The 24,847-nt window shown below is 41.3% G+C and overlaps 1 protein-coding gene across 3 annotated transcripts in view; it reads right to left on the bottom strand.

Annotated features, from left to right (window-relative positions):
• Positions 1 to 212: 212 nt before the first annotated feature.
• THOC3 (THO complex subunit 3) overlaps positions 213 to 24,847 on the bottom strand; it is a 28,321-nt gene continuing 3,686 nt past the window's right edge. Inside the window, exons 4-8 of one of the 3 annotated variants that reach the window (XR_007516190.1) lie at positions 14,949 to 15,110; positions 14,718 to 14,818; positions 12,284 to 12,501; positions 11,485 to 11,549; positions 213 to 403 (exon numbers count right to left, since the gene is read on the bottom strand). Coding sequence is in view for 1 of the 3 variants with exons in the window: in XM_049874362.1 (XP_049730319.1) it covers positions 12,338 to 12,501; positions 14,718 to 14,818; positions 14,949 to 15,110 (427 nt within the window). In the remaining 2 variants the exon portion in view is untranslated. Of the gene's footprint in view, positions 404 to 11,484; positions 11,550 to 11,704; positions 12,502 to 14,717; positions 14,819 to 14,948; positions 15,111 to 24,847 lie in introns of those variants that run through there. The other 2 variants (XR_007516191.1, XM_049874362.1) reach the window with 2 other exon arrangements.

The raw sequence follows: 24,847 nt of genomic DNA on the forward strand, positions 1-24,847 counted from the left end.
ACAGTAACACGGAGGCTGGCAAGTCCCAAATCCATGGGTCAGGCACAGGGGTGGATTAACCAGTAAGCAAGACATGTACGGGCTTACTTGTGTTTACTCACTAATCTGTAGTGAACAATTTCACATGGGTTTCATCACATCTTTGATATGGTGAGAAACATGAAATTGTACACTATAGATTAGTAAGTAAGCACAAGTAAGCCTGCATGTACCTTGCTTATTGGGTAATCTGTCACCGGTTAGGCATCAGGCTGGAGGGTTCTCCTGACTTACACGGTTGCAGGGGCTGACAAATCCAAAATTGGCAGATCAAACAGCAGGCTCCTGCTCATGAGGCTGTGGGAGCTGGCGAATCCTAAAATCTGCAGGTCAGGCAAGAGGCTGCTGGCTCACGTCCCAAGAACTGAAGGTCAGAGGATGACAAATGGGATGCAGGATCAATAGAGAGAGCAAGCTTTGCCAGAATATCCATAAACATATTGCATGCATGCCACGGCCCCAAGAGAACTCCCCTTTCAACTGATTGGCTGCTCATATCAGATCACAAAATGGGGGATGACAATACCTACCAAACCACTGAGAATCACAGCCTAGCCAAGTTAACACATCACAATCCTCCTCCTCTCTTTTTGACTATCGGTATACAGAGCTTGGAGTCATGCTCCACTTGTTTACATACACACATATCCATCATGTGCCAAACAGACTGCAAGCAGAAAGCAGATCTAATATTTCTCCTCCGAACCTCCCAACACGTCTCAGGGGTGATTGATAAGTCACCTTCTTTCACAGCACCTACTCCTGGAATGATGAACATGGCTCACTCGGCTGTGGCATTTAGAACCAAGAACACTGATAGGCTGATGGCAGGTCTCTGCAGTCAGCCCCTGTGGTCTCATTAGGAGCTACCCCACCTCAACGGAAGGGATTTATTAAGCATCTCCCGTGTGCCCAGGTGCTGTGCTGGACACTTTACAAATACTTTATCATATTTAATTCTGCTAACAACCCAAGGAAGAGCAGGTTAATTATCTCCACTTTATGGATGAGGAAACTGGGTTCAGATAAATTCTGGAGTCAGGATTCAAATCCACTTCTGTCCAAGTATGAAGCCCATGTTACTTCTACTGCACCAGTGTCAAAGAGAGAAATGATGGCGATACTTTGTCTACAGACCCTGGGTGGTTTAAACGTATGCTCAGCTGGCTAATACACTTGGCTGCCAACTGAAGGGCTGGAGATTCGAGTCCACCCAGAGGCACCTCAGTAGAAAGGTCTGGCAACCCACTGAAAAAGTCAGCCACTGAAAACCCTATGGAATACAATAATGCTCTGTCACACATGGCATCCCCATGAGTCAGAGTCGACTCAATGGCCACTGGTTACCTTCCCTACAAATAGGTATTTCTGAGTTTGCAAAGCACTTCTGTATGTACAATCTCCACTTCCCTTCTGAAATATATTATTTGCCTTCCACAATTCTGTGGGTTTTTTCTTTCCAAAAAAGGATACACATTTGTGGGGTAAAGAATTTAACTTTACCCAGAGAAATTTGGTCTTTGTCCCTGTTTTCTGAGAGATAACTCTAAACATTTGGCATTTCCTGAGTAATTGAGGTGGCTTTGTAATCTAAACCCTACCTGAGGATTTGTGCTAATTAGAGGGAGCTGGTCAAGCTAGAAAGATCACAATGTAGCCTGATATCAGCTGGTGGGGGGTTATGATTTAGTCAATCATGCCTATGCAATGAAGCCCCAGTAAAGGACCTAGACATGGGAGCTCCGTGGGCTTCCTGGCTGGTGAAAGACATCCAGGCATGTAGGAGGGCAGGATGGCCCTTTGGGGCATGGAAGCTGCATGTTGGAAACCCTCTCAGACCTCACCCTATGCGTCTCCTCTTCATTTGTATGCTTTTTGCTATACTAAAGCTGTACAGCACTTGCCACGAGTTCTCTGAGTCATTCTAGCGAATTATCAAACCCAAAGTAGTGGGAGCCAGCAGGTCAGAAATGAGGGTCACTGAGAACCTCTGGGCTTATGGCTGGTATCCTAATGGGGTAGAGGGAACCCCCAATTTTGTACCCAACAGGTCAGAAGAGAGGGGGCCTAGCAGACTCCCAAACTTGCAGCTGGCATTTGAAGACTTGGGCCTACCTGGCATCTGGAGGACTGTGTGCCCTTTAACGTGTGAGCTCTGGCCTAGCTCCAGATGTATAGTCAGAGGAAGAAGTGCTGCAATGGGCAGTTGGCGTCAGAACTGAATAGAAGTGAAAAGTGGGGATTTGTAATATCCTCATACTTGGTGTCAGGAAAAAGTGGATACTTTTTATATTTGATTTGTTATTTATCCATACAATACTTCATGGTCCCCTTTTGTGACTGAATGTCTTAGGGACTTTAATATATGGAATACACTTTGAATCAGGGAAGAGTTTAAGGGAGTGTCTACCCAATTCCAGGCCACTAAAAACTGAGCCCACCCACATATCACAAACCAACCAGCTCTTAAAAACTTTGCTCTGCATCTCCCAGGAGTGGCCTCTTCCTGATTCCCCTTCTGGTCCTCCAGACCTCAGCTATCCTGCTGAGGAAAGCTTAGCCAGCTTTTGGCTCATCCTGCTCTTTGGATCTAACTGCCTCTGGCCAAGACTCCTGCTACAGCCTCCCAAACCCCCACACCGAGCCCTATGCTAGGACCCCAGTTGCACGGCCCTATCCCCACATGGATTGGGGTTGGGGGAATAAACCACAAGGCACACACATACATCCCACACAAGTGAAACATATGGCATAATAAATAGGTTCACCCTGCCCTGGATCTTATGCCACAGGGACAGTAGGATCTCGGCAAAAGCTGTAACCTGTGTAAAGCAGGAACCTGTCAGAGGAGTGACGGTTAAGGTTATGTGTCAGTTTCGCTGGGCCATGATTCTCAGTGGTTAGGCAGATATTTTGTAATCATCTTCCATAGTGTGATCTGATGTGAGCAGCCAATCAGATGGAAGGGGAGTTTCCTTGAGGGTGCAGCCTGCATCCAATAGATAAAGATGTTCTGGCAAAGCTCACACTCACTGGATCCTGCATCCGACTCATCATCCTCTGACCTCTGGTTCTTGGGACATGGGCCCGTAGCCTGCCATATGATCTGCAGGTTTGGGGATTCACCAGCTCCCACAGCCTTGTGAGCCAGCAGCCTGCTGTCTGACCTGCTGATTTTGGGTTCATCAGCCCCTGCAATCACATGAGTCAGGAGAAACCTCCAGCCTCATGTCTGACCCACAGATTTGGAATTTGCATAAGCTATTTCCTTGAAATAAATCCCTCTCTGTCTCTCTCAATCTTTCTCTCTCTCTCTCTCTCTCTCTCTATATATATATGGAGCCCTTTTGGCACAGTGGTTAAGTGCTACGGCTGTTAAATAAAAGGTCGGCAGTTCGAATCCACCAGCTGCTCCTTGGAGACCCTATGGGGCAGTCCTACTCTGTCCTATATGGTCGCTGTAAGTCGGAATCAACTCAACAGCAATGGGTTCATATATATACACACACACACACATATATATACATACACACACACACCTCACTGGTGTTGCTCCTCTAGAGAACCCAGCCTAAGACAGATTCCAACCACCTCATTTCCCTGTGCCAGCAAAATTGAGCCTCAATTGTTGGCACCTCTGCTCTGAGGCACCTCAGAACTTGAAGGCTTCAGAGGGATGGGCTCTTGAGGCCTCAGCACGCTCTAGTCACCCCAAGCATCACTGAGGCTTCCCTGTGGCCTACCCCTTGCCTGAATGGCTTGGGGGCAAAGAGCTAGAAAGGGAGATGTCTTCCTACTGGCTCCAGAGAAAGGAGAAGGAAATAGCATTGTGTCTAGCACTGGACTAAATGCTTTATATGCATGCTATTTAATTTAACCTTATTATACCTTATGAACAAGCCCTGGTAGTGCAGTGGTTAAAGCGCTTGGCTGCTAACTGAAAGGTTGGACATTTGAACCCACCAGTCGCTCCGCAGGACAAAGATGTGGCAGTCTGCTTCCATAAAGATTTACAGTCTTTGAAATCCTATGGGGGCAGTTCTCTGTCCTACAGGTGCACTATGAGTTGGAATCGACTCAACGGCAATGGGTTTGACTTGTTTTTGTATACCCTATGCAGTACTTTAAATCATCCGATTTCGTGAGTGAGAACACTGAGGCTCTGGGAGGTGAAGTGACATGGCCTAAGGTTTTGCAAATGACCAAACGCTAGCAATGGATCTCAAACCCAGGTTGGCTGACTCCAGAGCCTAAGTTTTAACTCTCAGGGTCACTGTTTCCCACCTGTAAGTTGCGGATGATGATAATGCCTCCTTCACAGTTCTGCTGTGAGATTGAAAAAGGTAGTGTCTTAACCTATGTAAAGCAAGAGGGTATTTAAAGTTCTCCTGACACTTGATAAAAATGCCCAATTCACTTGTTTTAAAAAAGACCCAATACTAACGCTGATAAGGTTTGAAGAAGAGATTGTGTGGCTAAGATTGAAAGAAAAAAAAAAAATAGATTGAGACCAGAGAATTATCCTATCTCCACTTTCCTTCTTCACGCTCTCTGAAAGACTAATGAGCTCATTACCAATTCTCATTCGCTCTTGTCCCAGCAGCCAGTCAACAAGATGTGTAAGGACAGCCATCTGGGGTCCTTTCGGTGGAAGCTGAGGGGTGAGCAGGGCTGCTTCCCCTGTCCCATGCCTGGGTCTGACAGGGCCAGCCTCCCCTCCGATGGCACAGAGAATGCCCACAAGGTCTGCACACCCAACATTTCCCAGCTGCACTAACAGAGATGCTGCCGCTTTTAGTGTTCATTCTTTCTAGTTGTCAGTTTTCTTCCTGTTTTAAGCCATTTTCCCATCAACAGGGGCATCCAAGATCCCAAATAAGGAAATGAATTTCAAACATTCCCAGCACCCAGGACAGTGCCTGGCACATAAAAAAATAGTAGGTCCTTAATTGATGAATGAACGAATATGTGGAAAACTTTCATCTACACTGCCTAAGTCTCCCAATTTCCAGACCAAGTATCCCTGAGTTTTTCAACCATTACTCACATGAGTGGCTGTGGGGGCCACTCTGCATATGAGGTTTCAGGGAAACTGAGGCTGAGGGTAGAAATGGCTCTTCCTCAAGGCTGGGAGATGAGGTCAGGAAGCCAGAGAAGGAAGTCTGACCTGGGGGTACACATGCAAAGAAGGAGGGGCTGAGGGTAGAGCCAGGGAACGAGAAAGACAAGGGCGATCGACAAGGTCTCATACCTGTGTTGCTGGCCCTGGCTAAGCTGGTTGGAACCACTGAGCTTCAAGAACAGAATGCTATCTAACTACAGCATAGGAGTGCTACAGTTAGATACTCCCAGAAAGAGCCTGCAAGTACTCAATAGTGGACTGACACCGAAGACTGCAAAGGACGCATCTCTTTCACCAGCACTCAAGTGTGCAGACCACTTTTTGAGAGGCTCAGAATCCTTCTCTACCTTCTTCTCCCTTGCCACCTTGGCCCTTTCTTTTTACCCTTCTAGAAGGGCAATATGTCATTTTCTAAGATAAACAAACAGCCCAAGGCAGGAAGCAGCATAACCAGACAACCCTCCCAATTCTACCTAAATTTTCTACCTAAGTTACCAAAACAAATATTCAGGAAACTGCTCTTGGCTTGAATGGTTGCTGTTATGGATTGAATTGTATCCCCCAAAATATGTAATTCCTAACCTCTATGCCTGTGGCTATAATCCCATTTGGGAATGGGTTGTTTTGTTATGTTAGGGAGGCAGGATTAGTGTAGGGTGTGTCTTGAGTCAATCTCTTTTGAGATATAAAAGAGATTAAAGGAGAAAGCTAAGAAGAGAGATGGGGGAAGAAAGATGCCAATCCAAATGAAGATCGCTCAGCAGCAGAAGCTCAAAAGAGACAAAGACCTTCCCCCAGAGCCAACAGAGAGACAAAGCTTACCCCTAGAGCCAGTACCCTGAATTGAGACATCTAGACTCCTGAACTGTGAGAAAATAAATTTGTTTGTTAAAGCCACCCATTCATGGTATTTCTGTTAAGCAGCACTAAATAAAACAGAAGGAAAACTCAAATATTTTCCACTAATAGAGAACAACAGAAAAGTGGCAAGTCAAAGGCAGACAACTTGCAAGGCCCAGAAAAACAAGGCAGTCTCGTCAAGTTCCGGGTCTCACGTGTTTCACTGTACTATAATCTTGAGTGCCTTTGTGTTGTTGTTGTTCGGTACTGTCGAGTTGGTTCCGACTCACAGCTGCCCTGTGCAAGACACAACGAAACACTGCCTGGTCCCGCGCCATCGTTGTTATGCTTGAGCTCACTGATGCAGCCACTGTGTCAATCCACCTCATTGAGGGTCTTCCTCTTTTCCGCTGACCCTGTACTCTGCCAAGCATGATGTCCTTCTCCAGGGACTCATCCCTCCTGACAATATGTCCAACGTATGTAAGATGCAGTCTCGCCATCCTTGCCTCTAAGGAGCATTCTGGCTGCACTTCTTCCAAGACAGATTTGTTCATTCTTTTGGCAGTCCGTGGTATGTTCAATATTCTTCGCTAATACCACAATTCAAAAGCGTCATTTCTTCTTCAGTCTTCCTTATTCATTGTCCAGCTTTCACATGCATATGATGTGATTGAAAATACCGTGGCTTGGGTCAGACGCACCTTAGTCTTCAGGGTGACATCTTTGCTCTTCAACACTTTGAAGAGGTCCTTTGCAGCAGATTTGCCCAATGCAATGCGTCTTTTGATTTCTTGACTGCTGCTTCCATGGCTGTTGATTGTGGATCCAAGTAAAATGAAATCCTTAACAACTTCAATCTTTTCTCCGTTTATCATGATGTTGCTTATTGGTCCAGTTGTGAGGAGTTTTGTTTTCTTTATGTTGAAGTGTAATCCATACTGAAGGCTGTGGTCTTTGATCTTCATTAGTAAGTGCTTCAGGTCCTCTTCACTTTCAGCAAGCAAAGTTGTGTCATCTGCGTAACACAGGTTGTTAATGAGTCTTCCTCCAATCCTGATGCCCCATTCTTCTTCATACAGTCCAGCTTCTCAGATTATTTGTTCAGCATACAGATTAAACAGGTATGGTGAAAGAATACAACCCTGACTCACACCTTTCCTGACTTTGAACCAATCAGTATCCCCTTGTTCTGTCCTAACTGTCTCCTGATCTATGTAAAGGTTCCTCATGAGCACAATTAAGTGTTCTGGAATTCCCATTCTTCTCAGTGTTATCTATAGTTTGTTATGATCCACACAGTCGAATGTCTTTGCATAGTCAATAAAACACAGGTAAACATCCTCCTGGTATTCTCTGCTTTCAGCCAGGATCCAACCTCGCCAGATGGAACACACAGAAATCAAATTGACAACATCTGTGGAAAGAGACGATGGAAAAGCTCAATATCATCAGTCAGAATAAGGCCAGGAGCCGACTGTGCAACACACCATCAATTGCTCATATGCAAGTTCAAGTTGAAACTGAAGAAAATCAGAGCAAGTCCATGAGAGCCAAAATATGACCTTGAGTATATCCCACCTGAATTTAGAGACCATCTGAAGAACAGATTTGACGCACTGAACACTAGTGACCGTAGACCAGAGGAGTTGTGGAATGACATCAAGGACATCATCCATGAAGAAATCAAGAGGTCACTGAAAAGACAGGAAAGAAAGAAAAGACCAAGATGGATGTCAGAGGAGACTCTGAAACTTGCTCTTGAGCATCGAGCAGCTAAAGCAAAAGGAAAAACTGATGAAGTAAAAGAACTGAAGATTTCAAAGGGCCTCTCGAGAAGACAAAGTAAAGTATTATAATGACATGTGCAAAGAGCTGGAGATGGAAAACCAAAAGGGAAGAACACGCTTGGCATTTCTCAAGCTGCAAGAACTGAAGAAAAAATTCAAGCCTCAAGTTGCAATAGTGAAGGATTCAATAGGGGAAATATTAAACGACTCAGGAAGCATCAAAAGAAGATGGAAGGAATACACAGAGTCATTATACCAAAAAGAATTAGTCAATATTCAACCATTTCAAGAGGTGGCATATGATCAGGAACCGATGGTACTGAAGGAAGAAGTCCAAGCTGCACTGAAGGCATTGGCGAAAAACAAGGCTCTAGGAATTGCTGGAATATCAACTGAGATGTTTCAACAAACAGATGCAGCACTGGAAGTGCTCACTCATCTGTGCCAAGAAATATGGAAGACAGCTTCCTGGCCAACTGACTGGAAGAGATCCATATTTATGCCTATTCCCAAGAAAGGTGATCTAACCGAATGTGGAAATTATAGAACAATATCATTAATATCACACGCAAGCAAAATTTTGAAGGTCATTCAAAAGCGGCTGCAGCAGTATATCGACAGGGAACTGCCAGAAATTCAGGCTGGATTCAGAAGAGGACATGGAACCAGGGATATCATTGCTGATGTCAGATGGATCCTTGAGTGCCTACTTAATTTCTAATTCCAGTCAACACAGCAATGGGTCAATGGCTCAGCAAATCCCAAATCTTCCTACCAACTGAAGTGTAGCGAACAGCTGAACTCACCACCCACTTCTGGCTTGCTAGGTTTAGAGGAATGACTATATGACATGCTTGCACTGATCAAATAGTAAATGGCCAGATTTGACTCTAAATAGCATTCTTCCAGCTCCGCAGATTAGAAAACTCACTCAAACCATAAGGTCCCAGTCTGGGACACATTGTCATTTCCCTAGGAGGGACCCAACCTTTGAGTCCCTCCAGGACCCCAAAGCCAAGGCACAGAGAATTGGTGTCACCAAGACCCTGACAGCCAGCGGAGGCTGCCACAAGCTGAAGCTCTTTTCTCACTGATGTGTTTTCTTTTCACAAGTGCCCCACTTGTTAAAAGCACTAAATCTCTTAAGTGGTGTGGATTGCTACTTTACAGAAGCCCAAAGGAGAAAAAAATTCACATGGATGAAAGAGAGAGAATAGATAAAATATTAAGACCTAAACCAAACCTTCAGCATGTGGTTCCAAAGGATATAGACAGAAATAGAGCAGGAACCATAGGAATCAGATAATTGCACATGCAAGAAACAACAGATACAGGTGTTGTCTCACTGACATACTTCCTCCAGCCCCTGAACTGCTGACAGGAGATGGAAGGCTGGTTTGCAATTGAAAACACCACTATTATTCAGGGAAGGAGGGAGGCAGAGGCTGTTCAGGGGGCTGGAGGAAAAACTCCAAAGTCTGAAGAAATTATCCACCTGCTGACCTGGGTCAAGCCAACTTCTGAGCTGAGGTTTGCTCATCTGTAAAATGGCAATAGCAAAATCTGTGGAGACAGAGTAGCCCACTGCAATGGAGGGCAGGCATATGAGTATTTAAGCAAACCTGTAATCTAAATACCATCACTTATCGAGTAACACTGAATTACTTATACTCCCCAAAGCCGTAAAATGGTGATAATACCCAACCTCAGTAGACTGTTGCAGAAACTGAGTAACAGGTGATGTAAAGTGCTTACTATAGTCCCAAACACGCAGGGAACGCCCAGTAACTAAAAAGGTCTGTAAACACTTCCTGAGTGTTCAGAATCCTGCCCGGCACTCTACTAAGCACTTTGCATATCTATCTTGTCATACTTGCTTTGTCTATCGCTGAAGATTTATGAAGATAAGCCTGCTTTTATATACAAATATGGGCACAGGAAAACTCCTGGAAGAATACACAAAAACCACATCTGTTGCCATCAAGTCTATTCCAATTCACGGCAACCCGAAGTGTTACGGAGCAGAACTGCTCCATAGGGTTTTGTTCGCTGTAATTTTTACGGAAGCAGATTGCTAGGCCTTTCTTTTGCAGCACCACTGGGTGGGTTCAAACTGCCAAACTTTAGGTTAGCAGTCAAGCACAAAACTGTCTCAGCCAACTAGAGACCTTGGAGGGATATACACCAAAATGCTAAAAGTTATCTTGGTGCTAGGGATTGTTCTTTTTGCTTCCCTGCTTTTTCCAAAATTTTCTACAAACATCACTTACTGAGGTATACTTCTGTTTTGCTTCTTTTTTTAATACCCAAAACACATCCAAATATAATGAACATCAATATTTTTCGTGTGTAACAATCTCCTACAAGAGGCATTTCTTTTGGAGGTATGAGCTGATAAAAGCTTTGCCTTACCTGAAGAGTTGGCATGTATTTTTCTTTCCAATACAGGTAGTCCCCAACTTACAACATATTCGAGTTATGATGAACCACACTTACGACCATCTTTTTTTTGTACATCTAATCGTTAGTAATACAATGTTGCAGCACATAATTTGCTGATGTTATCATTCTCAAATATTCACTCCCAGATGTTCAAAGATCAGATTTATAAAGATACTGATAATAAAAGGCAATAATAATGAAAACTAAAAAAAAAAGGTATTCAGCTTACATCAAAACTGACTTATAACCAAGTTGGAATGGAATTCCGTTGTAAGTCAAGGGCTACCTGTAATAAAAATTAGCTAACCAATTTAGCTCTCTTTTTTTTTTTACTTTGCCACCAAGGTATTCAGAGCTAAATTTTAATTCAATCATTTAACTAGGCCCTTATTCTTTGCATATTTCTATTTCCCAAATCTTGAGTCTCTATTCTAATTTATACTTGTCTTGTAAGGGGGAGGGGAAGAGCTTGCACTCCAGAAAGAAGAGAAATGGTCCCTACAGGGGTCCCTGACTCAGGAAGTCAACACAAGGGAAGAACTTGTACTGGAGCAAAGAGAGAGAGGAAATCGTCCCTACAGGGGTCCCTGACTCAGCAGTTAAACCTTAAGCCAACAAAGCATTCCAGCCCATAGAAAGTTAACAAAAAGGGAAGGCGGCACCCTGAGAAAAGAAGTGGGAGGCAAGAGAAAAGTGAACAAAGCTCTAAGAAAACAATTGTATCGGGGCACTCAGGCTTTCTATCTGAGTAGCCCGCTTGACACTCCCTGGTCAAGTGTATTTTCACTACTAACCCTCTGCTAGCTAATACACTTCTGCTCACTTGGCACTATTTGTCTCAGTGTTTCAAATTCCTTCCTACACCAAAGACAAGAACCAAGGGCATTCTCTCCGGTAACAGTCTTATCCTGATTTTCTATTTCCTATTTATATTTTACTTCTTTTCTCAGTGTTTGTCATAGCTACCTACCCACTGCTGCTGAGGCGATTCCGACTCACAGTGATCCTATAGGACAGGGTGGAACTGCCCCATAGGACTTCCAAGGCTGTAAATCTTTACGGAAGCAGACGGCCACATCTTTCTCCCACAGAGCAGCTGGGTGGGTTTGAACTGCCACCCAGCAACACCACATCTTTCAGTTAGCAGCTGAGCGCTTAACCACTGCATTAACAGGGCTCCTTGTATTTGTCATAAGCCACCTGAAACCTGTTGTGGAATGGGGCCAGATACACACACACGTAAACACTGACCTGTAAAAGCATTGCTGTAGCTCATGCCCTTCATGCTGTGTCCCTGCATCTGACAGAGGTTTTGGCTAAGACATTAAATGACAAAATCATAGGAAACTTTAAAACAATTTTTTAATTTTTTTAAGTAAAAAAAAAAATGTAAAACTGCAACACCTCCCTGTAATAACATAAATAATTATAACAAAAAAAGTTTAAAAGTCCTAAAAGTCCCATAATAAAAAAAAACTTAGTTTTATTATATGCTCAATTCTCAAAATTACATATATTTTTCTTTTTAAATTATAAAAATCTCCATTCCCACCCCACCCTTCCCTGCCCACCGCTCCAAACATATTATCCAAGCAATAGCAAGCCTAACCAAGTCCCCGTACACCCAGGAGCTGGAAGACAGGAGGCCCTCAGAGACCAAGGTGTGCTGCTAACATTACTCACACTCCAGAGCCCTCATGTGGCAGCATGGACAAGGCTGGTTGTGGACCACAGACTCCTAAGGAGATTAGGGACTTTAACAAAAGCTGAGAGGAGAACTACTCTCTCAGTGCCCTGGGGTAGGATTTCAGGAGGTCCCTTGAACAACAAAAGGCCACACAAGACAGGGTGGCAGAGGCCAATAAGCCAGCTGTAAGTTTATGCCACCATTCGCAAACTGGAGGGGTGGGGGAGGAAAGCAAACAGGCTCCTAACACCACAGAACAGGAAGGGAATTGGAAAGGGCAGCGTGAGAAAAGACTTTTATAATTTACATCAATTTACAAACACTTAAGATGCCCATTACTACAAAAGAACAGGCTAAACTCACTACACACTGGAAGGTGTCTGCCAGGGCCTCCTCTCTCTCTCCCAGGTCCTCCTATCAGGAATCATTAGGAAGACCAAACAGCTTCACGGTTCCTGCTTCCCGGCTGCTGTCATATTTGCCATCTTTGTCATCACAGGCAAAGGCCAGCAGAGGTCTTTTGGGGTGCCAAGCTACAGTGAAGGTTGGGGACTCACACTGCACCTCCCACAGCTTGTCTCCTACAGAAATCAATATAGAGAAACCAATCACAATGCTAATAACCAGAGCCAACATTCATTATGTACTTACCTACATTAACTTGTTTAATCTGCTTAATAACACTATAAGAGAGGTACAATCACTACTTCCAATTTACAGAGAATGCTGAGGCAGAGGGGTCACAAGCCAGCAGGTGTCAGAATTAGGGTCTGGATGCAGGTAGGTTCATTTAAGAGCCTATGCTTTTAACCCCTGCACTACAATCTCTGGAAAAACAGTAACAGCAGCTGCCATTTGTTGCGTACCCTCACGTATCAGATGGTTTATACTTTACTGACTTTCAATGACAACCCAGCAAGGCAGGTGATAATTTCAAACCTCATTTTACCTCATTGAGAAAGACAACCCAGCAAGGCAGGTGATAATTTCAAACCTCATTTTACCTCATTGAGAAAGAGGCGACTTAACAAAGTTACCGCTCAAGGAAGCAGCAGAGCCAGTACATGAACTCAGCTGCAACTGTCTCCAAAGCCACAGCTCTACTAAACCATGTTGCCTTGGAAACAAGATTTCTTTTTCCAAAATTTTATTTCTCTGACTTGTTAAGTTATACATCAGTTTTTCCAAAGCTTTAATTCCTTTAGCTGTGGATAGCTTTTTTTCAATCTCAGGGTTAAGATTAATGTAATAAAATATTTACAGTGCAGTATTAATTAAAAAGTGCAGGACACACTGAATCATATACTTCAAATAGGTGAATTATACGGTATGTGTAATGGCTACACTTGTGTGTCAACTTGGCTAGGCTATGGTTCCCAGCGGTCTGGCTAAATACAAATCTAGCTGTTGTTCCAGAATGTAATCTAATGCAATGTAATGCAATCACCTCCCATAATGTAATATAATGCAACATAGAGTTTCCTTAGAGTGTGATCAGCCCCCAGACTATAAATAGATGTTTTGGCAGAACTCTCTCTCTCTTCACTCTGCACTCTTTCTATTGCCTGACCTACACAACTTGGGACACAAACCTGCAGGAGTCTCCAGCCTGCCACCTGACACGCAGATTTTGGACTTGCCAACCCCCACAATCACGTGAGATAATTGCTTGAGATAAATCTCTCCATCTCTCTAAGACAGTATGTCAATTATGTCTCAATAAAGCTATTAAAATATTATACAAACACACACACACATACACAGATATACATAAGGTTTTTAGTTTTTTTTTTTTATTCCAGGGACAGTTCACAAGCCACTGTCCATGAAGGTAGAATCTAGCAGTCCATAGTTACATGTCTGAGCAAATTTCTAAGTTATAGTGATATAAAGAACGGTTTCTGAGGCTGCTACCTCTCTCATTTCTCTTGAGACCTTTAACTCCCTGTCACTTATTATGGAATTGGTTAAGATAAAGAAAATGACACAGTTCAAGGAAGCCAGAGTAGACATAAAGAGGCCTTCTATGTTTCCAAAATAACCATGTGGCTCCATAAACTTTAAAATCCTGTTGATTTACTGGGAAGTTTAACCTCTGAAAGATACATATGGTGCAGACTATATAATACTGACATTACTATTTCAGACCATCCAAGTTCCGATAGATTTATGCGACATATATGGTGTGCCTGAAAATGTGAAACAACTAGACTGTGAAAAAATGAACATATGTTCTGTTACATACGGTATGGTATAAAATGAAAATAATTTTTGTTTTAAACTTAACCATTAAAAATATACAGGACACAAAATGTATCTAATATACTCTCGTTTTTCTGTTTTCAAGTTCTGTTTTTAAAATCTACTCTGATAATTTCCTAAAATTACAAAAAATACCTTTATTTTTAAGTTTACATATAGGTAAAAGATAGAAATATACCACAACTTTAAAAGAGGTTATCTTTAGGTGGTGGGGCCTCAGGTGACTTTTTTTTTCTTTCTCCTACTAGTCTGTATTTTAAAATTTTCATTACAGTGGAAGAATTAAAGGCTAAAGTAAAATGTTTTCCTAAACAACTTTCCTTCAGAACTGCCCCTTTCTTTACCAGCTCTTTGCTCCCTCATTACCTGACTGCGACGTGGACAACATAAACAAACGTGTCTTAAGGAGACAATTTATGATAATGCTTGTAAAGTACTAAGGTAGAGAGATAAAAATACATGACACTCAAGAAGCCCTAATGGCCAGGGATCAAAGACATAAGATTCTTGTTAAGGTAGTGGCAGCATTAGTTACCTGTCTCTACTTCCGCAATGTCAATAAAATGATCTTCCGATGCTGATGCCAACATTTTCCCATCATGGCTGAAACTGAGGGTTCTCACAGGCCAATCCAGCCTATATGATGGGGTGGACAGAAGAGGCATTAGAATCTCCCAACAAATAAAGGTATCAGGAAGGCACAATTTCACCCAAGATGAATCAAGTCAACGTATCCAACAAGGAAAGTGCTGGCAGAGTTGCTCACCTGGAAAAGCACCGCACACACACTAACTCGTCCACATCCCAAAGGCTGACCAAAGCATCTGCACTTCCTGTGGCAAAGTACCTTCCCATGGGGTCAAACTTAATGCAGATGCAGTTGGAAGGATGGGCGTTGATGGACTGCACAGGCTTCAGCTCTGGGTAACTGAGAAACAGGACAGATAGCAATCAAACTACAGGAAGAGGACGGTAGAGCTAATAACAGACCACGAAGAAGAACAGCAAAGACAATGGAACAAATGCCAAAAACTTAATTCAAGAAAACTTTCCCAACATAAAAAAGATACAAACTACATATTGAAAGAGCACACCACATATTTGAGAGTATGAACCCAGACCAACCAACATCAGGAAACATAGTAGTAAAATTATTGGACTTTAACATCCTTTGGCTCTCTAAGCAAAAAGGACAGATGTCTTATAAGAAAAAGAAAATTATCAACAGACTATTTGACAACAACACTTTATGCCAAAACAAATGGAGTGACATATTTAAGATACACAAGGTGGAAAATGTGAGTCAAAAGTTTTTATATCCAGAAAAACTGACTTTCAAATTATAAAGAACACAATAAGCAAAATATAAGTATAAACAAGCAGCTAGCAAAAAAAAAGAACTCAGGGAATATTGTTCCCATAAACCCTTCCTGAGGAATCTTAACTAGAAAAGGAGCTTCAACAACCAAAATTATGACAGAATCATCAGCATAAGCGCTGATGGTAAAGGGTATGTTAACAGCTGTATACTCTGACAATATATACTACCAACTATTTTTTTTAATTGGGGAAAGCATATGCAAAAACCAAATTTTTTTTTTTTTAGTATTTTAAGCAATCACAGTAGTGGCGGTATTATTATTCTGTGATATTTACATGTGCAAGTTCGAATCCGCCAGGCGCTCCTTGGAAACTCTATGGGGCAGTTCTATTCTGTCCTATAGGGTCGCTATGAGTCGGAATTGACTTGAGGGCACTGGGCTGGGTTTAGATGGGATAAAGGTAATGAGTAATGTTTTGGAAGACACATCTGTAATATAAAAGAGTTTTAATAAAATCCCTATAGTCTTGAATTTTAATTGAAATTTATCAGTATGAATTCATAAGGTATTTTATCTTTGAATATATATACATATTTCCTAGCTTTGTCCACTGAAAAGGCCTAGAAACAATGACCTACCCAGCAGCCACAGACATCCCTAGCTCCAGTGTCATTTCCAGTAAAAGAATTTAGGGCTTCTTCTTAGAGTAAAAGTCTGGGGCAGGAAATGTACAAGACGAGCCTGGAACATCTTGTCACACACACAGAATAAAAAAAAGACTACTAAGCTTATCAGGAATCAACTTGAAGAGGCTCCCATTCGCAAAAGATGGGATAATTTGAATTTCAATACAGATAATAACTATCACAGATTGAAATATATCAGCTATGCTTAAATACATTAAAAAATGTGGATTAACTGGTCATCTTTGGAGGTGATAGGGAACCAGTTCATATCTTGAAAACTGGGACAAAGGAAAAGAACCAAGCATTTATCTTGCCATTCCTAAATGAATGCTATTACTGGGTAACCAAATAGTAAGTGAGAAGCTTACGGAATCAATAGAATGAGACTGGGAAAATCTCCACAGGTAACAGTTTGGTTTTTCAGCAGACAGTAAAGAAAAGAAAGGGATGGAGAGGGATCCTGTAATTCAACAAACTTAAAAGACATCAAATTTTTCTTAATGAGCAGGATTAGAGCACCTTGGTACGCACACTAGGGAGATAAAAGTATAAAGAAAAGCAATAAAATGATTACTATAAAAGTCAAGATAGTGGTTACTTTTGAGAGGAGGGAATTGTGATTTGTACAGAGCACATGGACAGACATCTGAGGTGGCTAACAAAGTACTATTTCTTGATCTGGGTGGGGCTACACAGGCATCAGACATATAGTTCATTAAGCTTTAAATTTGTTTTGTGTGATTTTCTTTATCTGTGTTTTATTTTACAATAAATAGGTTAAAATATTAAAAAAAAAAAAAAAACAACCTTTATTGGATCTCCACAGCCTACAGAATAAAATCCAAGTTGCTAAACATAGAATTCAAAGCTTTTCACAATCTGGTTCCAAATTATATTTCAAAACTTCGACTTTCCATTATCACGCCCTCTCTTCATATATCTTGTCTACCACCACTGCCCAGCAACCCTGATCTCCAAACAACTACTCTCCAAATAAGTCACACTCCTTCGTGCCTGTATTGTCAACTGTGCAGTTATCTTTGGCTGATTCTTAAAATTCTATTCATCCTTCAAGGTCAAACTCAGAAGCTGCCTCCTCCAAACCCCACAGTCAATATTATGTTCCTTTCCAGCAAATTCTCAGCCTGTCTATCACAGAATCTATGTCACTTTGTCTTGGATTGCTTACCTGGGACAGAAGAAAGAAGAGAATCAGACAATCCTGAATTTCAACTCCACATTCAATCATTCAGAGAATATTTACTGAAAGCCTACTATGTGTATCAGGTCCTGGCCTAGGCAGTAGGGATTCCATAGTAAACAAGTTAACCCAGCCCTCCCCTTGTGGAATTTACAGTATAATGGGAGATACGAACAAGTAAACATGCCATTACAATACAGAGTGAAATGCTTCCAACAGGAAGCACACAGAATAAGCCTCTAACATATCTCTAATCTTGGTGGGGGGCAGGGGGAGTGGTAGAGATGGCTTCAATGGAGGGGGGAAAAAAGCCAAACCCGTTACTGTTGAGTCAATTCTGGCTCATAGTGACCCTACAGGACAGAGCAGAAAGTGACATTTTAGGCTCTGTCGATCTTGGGTTCGCCAGCCCCTGTGGCTACATGAATCAAGAGAGGCCTCTGCCCTGACCCAGGGACACAGGGCATTCAAGCCTCTACAACTGTAAGAATACATTGGCATCACTGTCTTCTATGCTGCATGACAATAAAGAATTCTTCAACCCAGGAATATTTCACACTGGCCACTTTTTAGTTGACAGTGACAACTTTAAGAGGAGTAACTAAGTGGGGCCAAGATGTCAGAGTAGTCACACGCTTCCTGTGGTCCCTCGCACAACAAAGACCCCAAAAAACAAATGAATCAATTATGTACGACAATCTTGGAGCCCTGAACATCGAAGTCAAAGTTGAGGAATCGGACTGAGCGGCAGGGGGAGGGAGAGGCGGTTCGGAAGCAGCGAGGAGTTGCCAGACCTGACCAGGCATAAACTGGCAACCTGCAGGCCAGGATCAGCTAGCGCTAGCAGCAAGCAGTACCATTCAGGACACATTTTCCACATCAGGATAGACCAAGTGGTGGAGAGTCTATTCACACCTCCAGAATCAGTGAAAAGTGGTGCTCAATTGGCAAAAGATAAGTACATGCGTCTAACCTACCACACGGATCAAAAAACACCCTTTGGAAAAAACCTCTCTCCCACTTACCTGCCCCCTTCCCACTCTGCACTGGGTCCAAATTGGCTTCAGAGAGTGCCCTGTCCCTGGGCCTGAAGTAGAACCCATTACACACCCTGAGCCATTCTCCCAGCCTTGGAGAGAGCACAAATTAACAAACAGGGAAAAAATAATCTGCCTGCTCCCGTAAGTCGGGAACTCAGGGCAGAAACAGCTCCTTTGCCTAGGCACAGGCATAAGAGGTCCATGGACTTTGAATGCCTTTCACCCCTGCATAGACCTGTGTGGGCCAATTACAACAGTGTAGGTCCTTATTAGCACAGTACAACAGGGTATATACCTGGAGTCTAACCTCAACTGTTTCAGCTATATGGTGAAGAGGCAGATTCATGACATTTGACACCACTCTGCCTATTAAGCAGGATCCTCACCTAACCACATCAGGAGCCTGAGGACTGGTGGCTCCATCCACGCCACCTAGCCACCCACGACACGGGTCCAAGAATAAGTGATGTCTCCCAGTCCTTACAGCCAACAGAATTGTGTGCCCGTAGTCCAGCTGTAAAACCCACCCGCCTATGCGCTCTATGGAACAGGGATGTGCTTTCCTCACAGACCTCAGGGGCAGCTGTTAGCTCCCTGCCTTGCTCAGTACATGACCCCTTACTGCTGTCAGATACCTGTGCCTATGCCAATCACCCCTGGCCGTCTAGGACTGTAGGTGAGAGCCTGTACTGCACACTTGGTGACCAACTACCTCAACACCTGAGCTGAATCCATCCAAGAAAAATAAATGGACTTCTGGACTCACACACCTAGCAACAGCTCTAATCACCTGGTGACAGAACATTAGAGCTTCAAAGGCACCAATAATCAAGCTAACTCACATGAGCAGCCTATCTGGGCATATCAAAACAAAACAGAACAAGAAGCTAGGGTAAAGCAAGCAAACACAAAACAAATACAACAACTTATTGATAGCTCGGAAACACCACTCAATATCAAACTACCAGAGGTAGAATACAAAAGGTTAATATACAGAACTCTTCAAGAGATCAGGAAGATCAGGCAAAATGCAGAGCAAGCCAAGGAGCATACAGACACAGCGATACAGGAACTTAAGAAAATTAGAAAAGAGCATAATGACATATTTAATAGTCTGCAAGAACCCACAGACAGAAAGCAAACAGAAAACCAGAAGATTAACAATAAAATTTCAGAATTAGACAACTAAATAGAAAGTCACAGGAGCACAATTAAGGCAATCGAAGTCAGAATTATTGACACTGAAGATAAAACACTTGATGCCAACATATTTGAGGAAAAACCAGATAAAAGAATTTTAAAAAATGAAGAAACCCTAAGAATTGTGTAGGACTACCAAGAGGAATAACCTACGAGCAACTGGAGTACCACATAAGGGGGGATAACAGAAAATACAGAGAGAATTGTTAAGATTTGTTGGCAGAAAACTTCCCTGATATTGTGAAAGATGAGAAGATATCCATCCAAGGTGCTCATCGAATCCCATACAAGGTATCTCCCAAAAGAAAGTTATCGAGACAAATTATAATCAAACTTGCCAAAACCAAAGATAGAGAATTTTAAGAGCAGGTAGGGATAAATGAAAAGTCACCAACAAAGGAGAGTCAATAAGACTAAGCTCGGACTACTCGGCAGAAACCATGCAGGCAAGAAGGCTATGGGATGACATATATAAAGCCATGAAGGCAAAAAATTGCCAGCCAAGAATTATATATCCACCAAAACTGTCTCTCAAATATGACGGCAAAACTAGGACATTTTGAGACAAACAGAAGTTTCAGGAATTTGCAAAACCCAAACCAAAATTACAAGATATACTAAAGAGGATCCTCCTGTTAGAAAATCAGTAACATGAGACAACAACCTGAGATTAGAACACAGGACAGAGCAACTAGATATCAACCCAGATAGGAAAATCACAAAAATAAATCAAAGCTAATACGCTCAAAATAGGGAAACAGAGACATCATTAAGTAAAAGACGACGACATTAAGACAAAAAAAGAGGGGCTAAAAAATGTAGTCATAGACCTTTCATATGGAGAGGAAGTCAAGGAGAAATAAAGCAAGAAAAGATAGGCTTAAACTTAGAAAAACAAGCGTAAATATTAAGGTAACCACAAAGGAAGCTAACAAATCTAACCATCAAAATAAAAAAGAAAAATAGACTCATCAAACACAAATCAACAATAATGAAAAAGACGAAAAGAAAATACATAAAAACAGCTCAGCACAGAAAATTAAGTGGAACAAAGAAACTGCCTACAGCACACACACACACACACAAAAACCAAATCAAAATGACAGCACTAAACTCATACCTACCAATAATTACACAGGATGTAAATGGACTAAATGCACCAATAGAGAGTGGCAGAATGGATTAAAAAAACACAATCCATCTCAACATGCCTACAAGAGACATACCTTAGACTCAAAAACATGAACAAACTAAAACTCAAAGGATGGAAAAAAATATATCATGCAAACAACCAAAAAAGAAAATATTAATCTCTGACAAAATAGACTTTAAAGCAAAATCCACCACAAACAATAAGGAAGGGCACTATATAACAATCAACGGGTCAATACACCAGGAAAACATAACCATAATAAACATATATGCACCCAGTGAGAGGGCTCCAAAATACATTAACAAACTCTAACAGCACTGAAAAGAGAAATAGACAGCTTCACTGTAATAATGAGACTTCAACACACCACTTTCAGTGAGGGACAGAACACCTAGAAAGAAACTCAATAAAGACACAGAAGATCTAAATGCCACGATCAACTTGACCGCACCGGCATACACAGAACGCTCCACCCAACAGCAGCCAAGTATGCATTCTCTTCCAACGCACATGGAAATTCTCCAGAACAGACCATATTTTAGGCCACAAAGCAAGCCTTAACAAAATCCAAACCAAAACACTGAAATATTACAAAGTATCTTTTCTGACTATAAAGCCATAAAAGTAGAAATCAATTAACAGAAACAGCAAAGAAAAAAAGTCAAATACATGGAAACTGAACAACACTTTCCTCTAAAAACTACTGGGTTATAGAAGAAATCAACAACTGAAAAAAGAGATCCATAGACTCAAATAAGAGAATACATCTTACCAGAACCTTTGGGACACAGCAAAAGCAGTGCTTAGTGGTCAATTTATAGCAATAAATGCACATATTCAAAAAGAAGAAAGGGCCAAAATAAAAACATTAACCCTCTAACTTGAACAAATAGAAACAGAGCAGCAAAAGAAGCCCTAGGACACCAGAAGAAAGAAAAATAATAAAGATTAGAGCAGAAATAAATGAAATAGTCAACAGAAAAACAACTGAAAGAGTCAACAAGACCAAAACTTGGTTCTTTGAAAAGGTCAAAAAAAATCGATAAACCACTGGTCAAACTGACAAAAGAAAAAGAGAGGAAGAAAATAACCTGAATAAGAAATTAGATGGGCAATATCACAACAGACCCAACTGAAATTAAAAGAATCATAACAGAATACTATGAAAACCTGTACACCAACAAATTTGAAAACCTAGAGGAAATGGACAAATTTCTAGAAACACACTACCTACCTAAATTAACACAAACCGATTGAACAACTAAATAAACCCATAACAAAAGAGATTGAAGAGGGAATAAAAAAGCTCCTAACAACAACAAAAAAAAAACCCTGCCCCAGACAGCTTCACCAGAGAATTCTACCAAACTTTCAGAGAATTAACACCAGTACCACTAAAAGTATTTCAGAGCATAGAAAAGGAAGGAATGCTCACAAACTCATTCTATGAAGCCAGTATAACCCTGATACCATAACCAGGTAAAGACACCACAAAAGAGAAAATTACAGACCAATATCCCTCATGAACACAGATGCAAAAATCCTGAACAAAATTCTAGCCAACAGAATTCAATAGCATATCAAAAAAAAAATTCATCATTACCATGTGGGAGTCATACCAGGTATGCAGAGATGGTTCAATATTAGAAAATCAATCAATGTAATCCATCACATAAATAAAACAAAAGACAAGAACCACACGAACTTATCAATTGATGCAGAAAAGGCATTTGACAAAGTCCAACACCCATTCCTGATAAAAACTCTCAGCAAAATAGGAATAGAAGGGAAATTCCTTGACATAATAAAGGGCATTTATACCAAGCCAACAGCCAACATCATTCTAAATGGAGACTGAAAGCATTTCCCTTGAGAATGAGAACCAGACAAGGATGCCCTTTATCAACACTCTTATTCAACATTGTGCTGGCGGTTCTAGCCAGAGCAATAAGGCAAGAAAAAAAAATAAGGAGCATCAAAATTGGTAAGGAAGAAGTAAAAGTATCCCTATTTGCAGATGATACAATCTTATATACAGAAAACCCCAAAGAATCCACAAGAAAACTATTGGAACTAATAGAAGAGTTCAGCAAAGTATTAGGATACAAGACAAACATACAAAATCAGTGGGAATTCTCTACACAAAGAGCACTTTGAAAAGGAAATCACCAAATCATTACCATTTACAATAGCCCCCAAGAAGATAAAGAAGAATGAATCTAATCAGAGATGTAAAAGATCTATACAAAGAAAACTACAAAACGCTACTGCAAGAAACCAAGAGACCTATGCTAAGTGGAAAAACGTACCATGCTCATGGATAGGAAGGCTCTTAAGTTTGTGAAAATGTAAGCTCTACCCAAAGTGATCTATAGATACAATGCAATCCTGATTCAAATTCCAATGGTATTTTTGAAAGAGATGGAAAAACAAATCACCAACTTCATATGAACAGGGAAGAGGTCCCAGATAAGTAAAGCATTACTGAAGAAGAACAAAGTATGAGGCCTCACACTACCTGATTTTAGAACCTATTATACTGCCACAATAATCAAAACAGCCTGGTACTGGTACAACAACAGATACATAGACCAATGGAACAGAACTGAGAACTCAGACATAAATCCATCCACCTATGAACAACTGATATCTGACAAAGGCCCAAAGTCCATTAAATGGGGGAAAACACAGTCTCTAACAAATGGTACTGGCATAACCGGATATCCATTTGCAAAAAAATGAAACAAAACCCATACCTCACACCATGCACAAATGCTAACTCCAAATGGATCAAAGACCTAAATATAAAATCTAAAACAATAAAGATAATGAAGGACAAAAATAGGGACAATGCTAGGAGCCCTAATACATGGCATAAACAGAATACAAAACATAACTAACAATGCACAAACACCAGAAGAGAAACTAGATAACCGGAAGCCCCTAAAAATCAAACACTTATGCTCCTCAAAAGACTTCATCAAAAGAGATAAAAGAGGACCTACAGACTAGGAAAACATTTTTGGTTATGACATATCCGATAAGGGTCTAATCTCTAAAATCTATAAGATACTGCAATACCTCAACAACAACAACAAAAATAATCTGATTAAAAATGGGCAAAAGATACGAACAGATACTTCCCTAAAGACTTTCAGGCAGCTAAAAGACATACGAGGAAAAGTTCCTGATCATCAGCCATCAGAGATATGCAAATCAAAACTATGATGAGGTACCATCTCACCCCAACAAGGCTGGCACTAATTCAAAAAACACAAAATAATAAATGCTGGAGAGGTTGTGGACACACTGAACACTTATGCACTGCTGGTGGGAATGTAAAATGGTATGACCACTTTGGAAAATAATTTGGTGCTTCCTTAAAAGCTAGAAATAGAAGTACCATACAATCCAGCAATCCCACTCCTTGGAACATATCCTAGAGAAATAAGAGCCATCACACAAATAGACATATGCACACCCATGTTCTTTGCTGCAATGTTCACAATACCGAAAAGATGGAAATGACTTAAGTGCCCATCACCAGAAGAATGGATAAAGAAATTATGGTACATATCTACAATGCAATACTATGCGTCGATAAAGAACAACGATGAATCTGCGAAACATCTCACAACATGGATGAATCTGAAGTGCATTATGCTGAGTGAAATTAGTCAGACACAAAAGGACAAACACTGTATGAGACTACTACTATAAAAACTCAAGAAAAGGTTTAAACACAGAAAAAAGCATTCTTTGATTGTTAGGAGGGTGGAAAGGAAGAGGGAGGTGAAATCACTAACTAGATAGTAAACAGGGATCAACTTCAGTGAAGGGAAGGACAACACATAATACAGGGGAAGTCAGCACAACTGGACCAAAGTAAAAGCTATGAAGTTTTCCTGAACACATCCAAACACTTTGAGGGACAGAGAAGCTGGGGCTAGGGCCTTGGGACCATAGTTTCAGGGGACATCTAGATTAACTGGCATAACAAAGTCTATTAAGAAAATGTTCTGCATCCTCCTTTGGTGTGTGTGGCGCCCAGGGTCTTAAAAGT

The sequence above is a fragment of the Elephas maximus genome, chromosome 2, assembly GCF_024166365.1.
Source record: "Elephas maximus indicus isolate mEleMax1 chromosome 2, mEleMax1 primary haplotype, whole genome shotgun sequence".
NCBI lineage: Eukaryota > Metazoa > Chordata > Mammalia > Proboscidea > Elephantidae > Elephas > Elephas maximus.